General features: G+C 36.4%; 1 protein-coding gene across 1 annotated transcript; it reads left to right on the top strand.

Annotated features, from left to right (window-relative positions):
- The first annotated feature begins 741 nt into the window (after positions 1 to 741).
- On the top strand, positions 742 to 7,444 carry LOC113116165 (metalloreductase STEAP4-like). The gene is made up of 5 exons (XM_026284117.1): positions 742 to 1,038; positions 1,506 to 1,960; positions 3,662 to 4,189; positions 5,126 to 5,290; positions 5,600 to 7,444. The coding sequence occupies exons 2-5, from the start codon at positions 1,508 to 1,510 to the stop codon at positions 5,873 to 5,875; spliced, it is 1,422 nt and encodes a 473-aa protein (XP_026139902.1). The 5' UTR covers positions 742 to 1,038; positions 1,506 to 1,507; the 3' UTR covers positions 5,876 to 7,444.
- The last annotated feature ends 587 nt before the right edge of the window (positions 7,445 to 8,031 follow it).

Here is an 8,031-nt window from a genome sequence, read left to right as displayed (position 1 = left end):
CATGCAGTTATAATTATAAATTACAAAGAAGTCTCTCAGCTCTAAGCCAGTACAGGAGTAATGATGAGATACAGTATGTGATGTATTGCTGGAGTCATGCTGTGACTGTGCCCCTTAAGTCTTAACCCTGGTAAGGTAGTCTTAATGTGGATACACATGAGGAACCTGCTGATCTATTAACGTCATCATAAATAATCTTCATGTGATTATTGCTGCTAGATGACACATCTGTGGGTTTCGCAGATGGGTGGAGGTGTGCAGCAGATCACGCATGCTGTGATAACTGTATTCAATGTATTTTTCACAATTCTGGGAGGAATAAATGTCACACAAACAAGTTTTTTTATGAAGTGTATGAAGTAAAAAAGCTCACTCTGTTTATGGAAAGTCTTCCGGATGAATTTACAAACAACAAACAAAATGTATTTTTCCTTTTTGATTTATAGCAGAACATGGTTTGTCAGACCGTTGCAGTTATTCCACTATTGCGCAACTTACTTCCAGGCAGGCCTTGGCCTCAAAACACACAGGAGGTAAATCCAAGCAAACATTATGTGCCTTTCAACAGACACACAAACAGAGAGAGTTACAGTTACTCTGGAATTTCCACACTGGACTTTATCCATTACAAAAACAACCTCTCTCTCTTTTCCCAAATCTAAACCCCCACTGAGCTGCGGGCAGGTCACATGCTCATAAAAAAAAAAAAATTGCCTCTCTGTCACACACGTGCTTATAAACAGACCCTTACAGGCAAGAAACAGCCTCAGTCTCACAAAGAAACGCCAGTGGGTAAAAGGGAAATTGCAGAAGAACTAAAGAAGAAGAGCAAAAGCTGGTTTTGATGATACACCACACTGCCAAACAGCTTTTGGGGATATGACGATAGTTATTGGCACAGGCGATTCAGAACTGATGTAGTAAAATCACACTCTTAGACAGTGATTTCAACAGTCAGGATCTGACTCTACAAGAGGTCGGTGGATTTTTCAGAGACTTGCACAAATTCCTGAATATTTATTTCTCGCATCTGTATTGGTGAGTATTTGTTGATTCATTCTGAGCTCATTTCATTTCATTTCATTTAAAATCATTTAATAGAATTTGCTAATCCTTTTCTTCAAGGTGTTTTGGGATTATTTAGGTTTTAGTTTTTTTACTTTAGGTTATGATGTATGATGTATATTTTTCATTATATCAGCCTATGTACTTTTGAAGTAGAAAAATAAACCATAAATTAAACGGTGCACCCAAATGTGCTATGTGCAGACCATAATTACATTTAATTACATCGCCTGTGGTGGCCAAGAAAAAAAAAAAACAGAAAACAAGCATTTAAATCACTCAAGCAGAAATATAATCATCTACAGCCACAGCACTTGTACCAAATCTGAAATTAAAAATCTAAATGGTGTTCTTTTAGTACACTATGTAATAGCAATTACTTGTGTTTTTAACTGAACTTTTAGTTTCTTTATATTGTGTGGTGTCTCTTATTTTTTTAGAAATGAATTCAGACTCGGTTGCAATGACAGATCTCAGTGGAAAGATGTATAAACCGGAGACAGTGTGCATCTTTGGAACAGGTGATTTTGGACGCTCACTGGGGCTCCGTTTGCTCCAGTCAGGTTACAGTGTTGTATATGGATCCCGGGATCCTAAAAACTCTCTGTTGCTGCCTAAGGGGTCAAAGGTCATGACTCATGCAGTAGCGGCATGTGATGCACATGTGGTATTCGTGGCTGTGCAGAGGGAGCACTATGGATTTTTGAGCTCCCTGGCTTCAGATCTTGAAGGAAAGGTGCTGGTAGATGTCAGCAATAATCTCAAGAGGGGTCTTTACCCAGAATCCAATGCAGAATACCTGAGCAGGCTGGTTCCAAGGGCGATGGTAGTTAAAGCCTTCAACACTATCTCTGCCTGGGCACTGCAGTCTGGAGGACTAGATGCCAACAGACAGGTAAAACACACACATACACATAAACACAATTCAGTCAGGTGGACAGAATAAAACATAAAAATAAATGTAAACAAGCTAATAAATGTAATCTTTTTTTATGATTCCACAAATTCACAAAGATAAAGATTTTGTTCAGACGAAGCAATCAAAGAACTGTAAAATGAGTGAGCGAAAATAATTAAGACCAAATTTCTCATGCATCAGTCTCCAAATTTTATACAATGCTGTTAATAATTTAAGCAACGAGGTACAAAGCACAGAGAAGCTGTTTGAACAGAGTTGTTTCAAATTTTAAACAAACTATCACACAAAACAGCCTTGAATGGAGGTGTTTGTATGAGTGTGTCATTATAGTATGAACAAAAAGACAAATCAGACATGAGAAATGGCATACCGCTGCACTTCATATTGTACTTCAGTTCTACTGCGAGGCAGCTGGATGACATATATCAATCAACAAAAAAATTACAGCTTCTCTCCAAAGTACAAACGTGCCATTAATGCATGTATAACGCATGTCTGTGTCCATGTCATAATGTTCATTGTTCGTGAAATGAGTCTCCCTCTTAGCGATAGAGTCTTTTTGTAGGAAAGCCATATTTACATCAGCAGGTGGTGGTTGAGAAACTGGCCAGATGGAATCTGAGCTCTGGCAAACTATTATTATCGCTGTGTTAGTGCGTTTGTTCTCTGACACCTGTTTGTGTGTTTCTCAATAAAAATGAATAGTCACGCCCGGCCAAGCAGTCTATTTGTTATTATTTCTCATTTTGATTATAATTTTTTTTGTTCTTTTTTCCAAAGGCCAACTGTGACAACATATTGTATTGTTCAGGCTCACGCTGCACATTGCTGTGAACTAAATTTAATTCCCAGAGGATATTTCACTGCTGTCTGATACTATTAAAGAAGCATTATGTTTCAAAAGGTTGTATAGGTCAACAGAATGGCAACTACAAAAACAATCAAACCACTTGAAAATAATTTGCTGCCTGAGTTGTTTTTGTGGTAACACTTTACAATAAGGTTCTCTTTGTTAACATTACTTAATGCATTAGGTTTAATGAACTATCAATGAACATTTTGAACCACATTTATAACTATTTAGAATGTGTATAAATACTATTGTTCATTGTTAATTCACAATACATCAATGTCAGTTTAATTAAATGAATCCTAGAAATTAATTAATATTTGTCGCAATTAGCATTATCCTAGATTAAATATGCACTACATACAAGAGTTTCTGACTATGACGTAACAAAGTTCCATTACAAAAAAAAAATTTAAAAAAATCGATGATCGAAACTGCTCCTACCCCATTATCTGTGACAAGCCTACAATAATGTTTTTGTGCAGTCGGGTCAGATTTGCAGACCAAAGTTCTGTAGCAGTGCACCTAGTTGTGACTTTAATGTTGATTTCTAAATATAGTCTACTACTACTTATTCTTAATTCATACTCGATAACAATAAATTATCTAATATTAATGTATGCAACTGCTAACTAAAATAATTGATACTTTAACTTTAAATAACAACTTTTCATGCTGTAGAAGTAATGTTCATCATTATTTCATGTTAATGCCATTACATTAACTACCATCAACATTTTTGTAAATAGCAGATTTAAAATGTAGGCCTACACAAAATATGACACAGTTTTCGATGACACTGTTTTTTTTTTTCTTCATTTGTTTAGGTGCTTCTCTGTGGAGACCATGCCGATGCTAAACAGCAAGTGGTGGACATTGCTCAAAGTCTTGGTTTCACTGCACTGGACAGAGGCTCCCTCCGAGCCGCGGCTGAGTTAGAAGATCTGCCCTTGCAGCTCTTCCCTCTCTGGAGACTTCCTCTCAACATCGCCATTTGTTTAACAGCTTTCATATTCTTCTATGTACTCACAAGGGATGTTATCTATGAGCGTGTTACCAACGGTAAAGACAACGCTTTTCGCATTATGATCTCGCTGGCCAACAAGGTCTTTCCCATCGTCTCTCTGGTGATGCTGTCCCTCTGTTACCTGCCGGGTACATTGGCTGGATTTCTGCAACTTTATAACGGCACTAAATACCGTCGCTTCCCTGATTGGTTGGATCGCTGGATGCTGTGTAGGAAGCAGCTGGGTCTGTTAGCACTGGCCTTCGGTTTTCTACATGTTCTCTACACTTTAGTTATACCTATCAGGTATTATGTACGCTACAGGACAAATGCCTACGTTATTTCACTGGTAAGTAGAATATTTTAAGAACACTATTTTAAGATGGGCAGCTTTTTAAAATCAATATGAAGTCAAAATTAACTTTCCAGAAATCAAAACAAACATCTTTCCCTATTTATGTTATAGGCCTACACAGGGTATTATTGGTATTCCTGTGAAAATTGCTTTATTCTTTCCTTTTTTGGGGGGCGATCATGATGGGGTAGCTTACAAATCTTTTAGGTAGGAGAGTGTTTTTTTTTTTCAACAGTGTTTCTTAGAAATCCCTTACTGCACCTTGATTCCCCAAATTTCTAAAAATATAATGCTCTTAATCCAATCCTGGCTGACCTCAAGACGTATATGGAACGCCCACTTTTTAAGATCCAACAAATTCACAAGTTCATCAAAATAAGTCCCCGTCTTAATTTATTTCTTGTTTAAGATCCTGTTTCACTAATAAATAATGTGATATTACTAAAGTAAATTGAGTTGCAAATGTTATTTGATGACTTTACAAATTCTAGTAAACTACAGGTAACAGCTATAAAAAAAAAAAAAACTGTGACACACACACAAAGTAACAAAGTCATTTATGTGTGTCATGGGGAAGTTGTGGCCTAGTGGTTAGAAAGTTTGACTCCTAACCCTAGGAGGGTTCGAATCTCGGGCTGGCAATATCACGACTTAGGTGCCCTTGAGTAAGACATCGAACCCCCTACTACTCCCTGGGTGCCGCAGCATAAATGGCTGCCCACTGCTCTGGGTGTGTGTTCACTGTGTGTGTGTGTGTGTGTGTGTATGTTTTCACTGCTGTGTGTGTGCACTTTGGATGGGTTAAATTCAGTTTAATTCATGGGTTATGGGTCACCATACTTGGCTGAATGTCACTTGACATCACAAAACTTGGACACTGACCTAGAGATAAATCTGAGGAACTAACTCATGTTTTGTTTTGTTTTTCAGGTAAAAGATAATAAAACCTATGAGTTTGACAACACGATGTCCTGGCGTTGTGACTCTTACTATTCCATGGGAATTCTTGGGTTTGGGCTGTTTGTCCTGCTAGGAATTACATCCCTTCCATCTGTGAGCAACTCCCTAAACTGGAGGGAGTTCCGTTTTGTACAGGTATTACATTGTCAGTCTGTGGAAATGCATAAATTTGAGTGTCACTGAAGATTATTTTACTAATAAGTTTAGAAAGCGTAACACAATATAAACAATGCTGTTGGTTTTTTTGTCTAGACTGAGAGCTGAAGTCATGTCACCTTTATTTATATAGCGCTTACAGTATCAAAATAGGAAAATAGTATGTCAATAGTGGGCACTGAAAACACAGTATTGATCAGAACAAATGTATCCAGAATGTTTTTAAAATGACAATGTTGAATTCTTCACACATTGACAATGATTGATAAAATAATTTTTCTTTCACAGTCCAAACTGGGCTACATCACCCTGCTGCTGTGTACCGCTCACACATTTCTGTATGGCTGGAACAAATTTCTGAGACCTGCGTCATATAGGTGGTGGATGCCTCCAGCATACATGTTGTCTCTGGTGGTCCCTTGTGTGGTTCTGATTCTAAAGCTAATCCTGATCACTCCATGCATAGACCGCAGTGTCACCCGTATCCGTCAAGGCTGGGAGAGGCAGGGCAAAACTTCAGCAAATGGCAGAGACACAAAGACAAACTATCCACTCATAGCGTAGCCATCTTTTAACGGTATGAAAACGGTGTGTTGGACTTGCCCTGAACTCTTCTGCTGAAAATTAGTTTAAAATGTTACAAGGAAAAAGTGCAGAGAACTACCACTTAATTGAGCAACTGACTTGAGACTCGATTTCTATACTTATATTTTGACTGTCCCATACTGTTCAGTGACTTTTTTTCTACAGGTTACAGTGTTACACCAGTAGGTGATGACATAGCAGTTGAACCAGTCTCATTAAATCAACAATCTGTTAAAACACTTCTTCATTTTGGAACAAAAAAAGTAATCCTCTTTATGAACAAGTCATTGCAGTCACTAAACTGATTCATTCAAAACACATTTACTGAACAACGCACAATTCTGCTTTGGTTTTGTCTGGATTTGATCTTGCTGGCAGAGACTTAGACTTTAGTCTTGACCTGGACTTGTGACAGAGACTTGAGAACATCTCTGCTCAAGTGTATGGAAGCCCTGTTGAGAGTTAGAGAGAGTTTGATTTCTCAGTACTCCTCACAACTGCTGAGCGGCAGTTTCAAATTACAGTAAACCAACCGTGGGAAATTCTTTGGAGCTTATCCTCAAACTCACACTGGTCATTACATCTCACATGATCTCACATTACTCTATAACCTACCAATTGCATTTAAGGCCTCTTTACACTTGGGGCATACTCACAAATGCATATATATGTCTTGACCATATATATATTAATAGTGGATCAAAACATAGCCGATCCTTATCATCTGTGTTCATGTTGGAATTCGTCTATACCCTTTAAAGAATACAAAGGCAGAAATGGTGGGGCTTTTATTAGAGGACACTTTTCTGTATTGTATAAAGCACTTGTCTTTTTTATTACCTGCTTCCTCTGGGCTATTTCCTCTCAAGAGCCTCCCAGCGGTCTTTTCCCTTTAGATATTATCGATCCAAAACTGAGCAGCAACTTACTTCTTGATCTGTCTCTAGATCTAGGCTTTCCTGTCTGCGGGAAAGCTCATCTTTCTCTCTCTTGTGAAGTATAAAGGAGCTGTCAATCACATCAGCATTCACCTTCACTGGTGGATGGCCCTTTCTGTACAGTGCTTTTATGAAGAATTGCAAGCTGCAAAGAGTGTAGCTTAGACCAAAATAGCCTGGCTCATTTTGTGACAAATATAACTGAAAATCTGTAGGCGCACCTTTGAAGAAAAGTAATAACTTCACTTATTCTGAGCACAACAGCACAACCAACTCTGAATCTGTTTATCAATGAATATTGGATATTCACTGATTTTGATTTTATTTTTGTATTATGTATATCAAATAAAAACGTAAATGCATAGCATTTCTTACATTTACACTTGCATTAATAAAAAAAAAAAATGATTTATATGCATGGATGTTTGAAAGGATGGTTTCTGATTTTATTTTTGTATTATGTATATCAAATAAAAACTTAAATGCATAGCATTCTGACATTTACACTTGCATTAATAAAAAAAATAATTATGATTTATATGCATGGATGTTTGAAAGGACCATCACCGGCATGAAAAATCATTCTGAAAATAAATTTCAAGTAAGATTTGATTGTATCTGTTTAGACAAATTGAGGAATACTTTATTGGTTTTGTTGATTGCTAGTACAATTTTTTACATTTTATATGTTAGATTTAATAAATACGATTAAATCTATTCTCTCTCTCTTTCTTTCTCTCTATAAACACACACACACACACACACACACACACACACACACACATATATATATATGTATATATATATATATATATATATATATATATATATATATATATATATATATATATATATATATATATATATATATATATATATAATAAACAAAGCTGAACATTATTATTCATAAATAATTCATGCAAATGTAAATATATAAACTTAGTAAAAAAATGAATGTGTGTGGGTGTGTCTGTGTACACACACACACACACACACACACACATATATACATATTCACTTAAATGACACTGAATATCTGTATCTATACTCTGACATTTTAAACAGATTAAGAGTTGAATTATTAATGAAATTCTATTATCCATCTTAAATCTCAGTTTAATAATTTAAGCTAAATCATTAACCCGCCGTTAAGGACTTTATCAGATACCTTGGTTATTGACCTTGAAGGATAACCAT

Source organism: Carassius auratus, chromosome 16 (assembly GCF_003368295.1).
Source record: "Carassius auratus strain Wakin chromosome 16, ASM336829v1, whole genome shotgun sequence".
Taxonomy (NCBI): Eukaryota; Metazoa; Chordata; class Actinopteri; order Cypriniformes; family Cyprinidae; genus Carassius; species Carassius auratus.
Note: the sequence above shows the minus strand (reverse complement) of the source record. Positions and strands in the feature narration are given on the sequence as shown.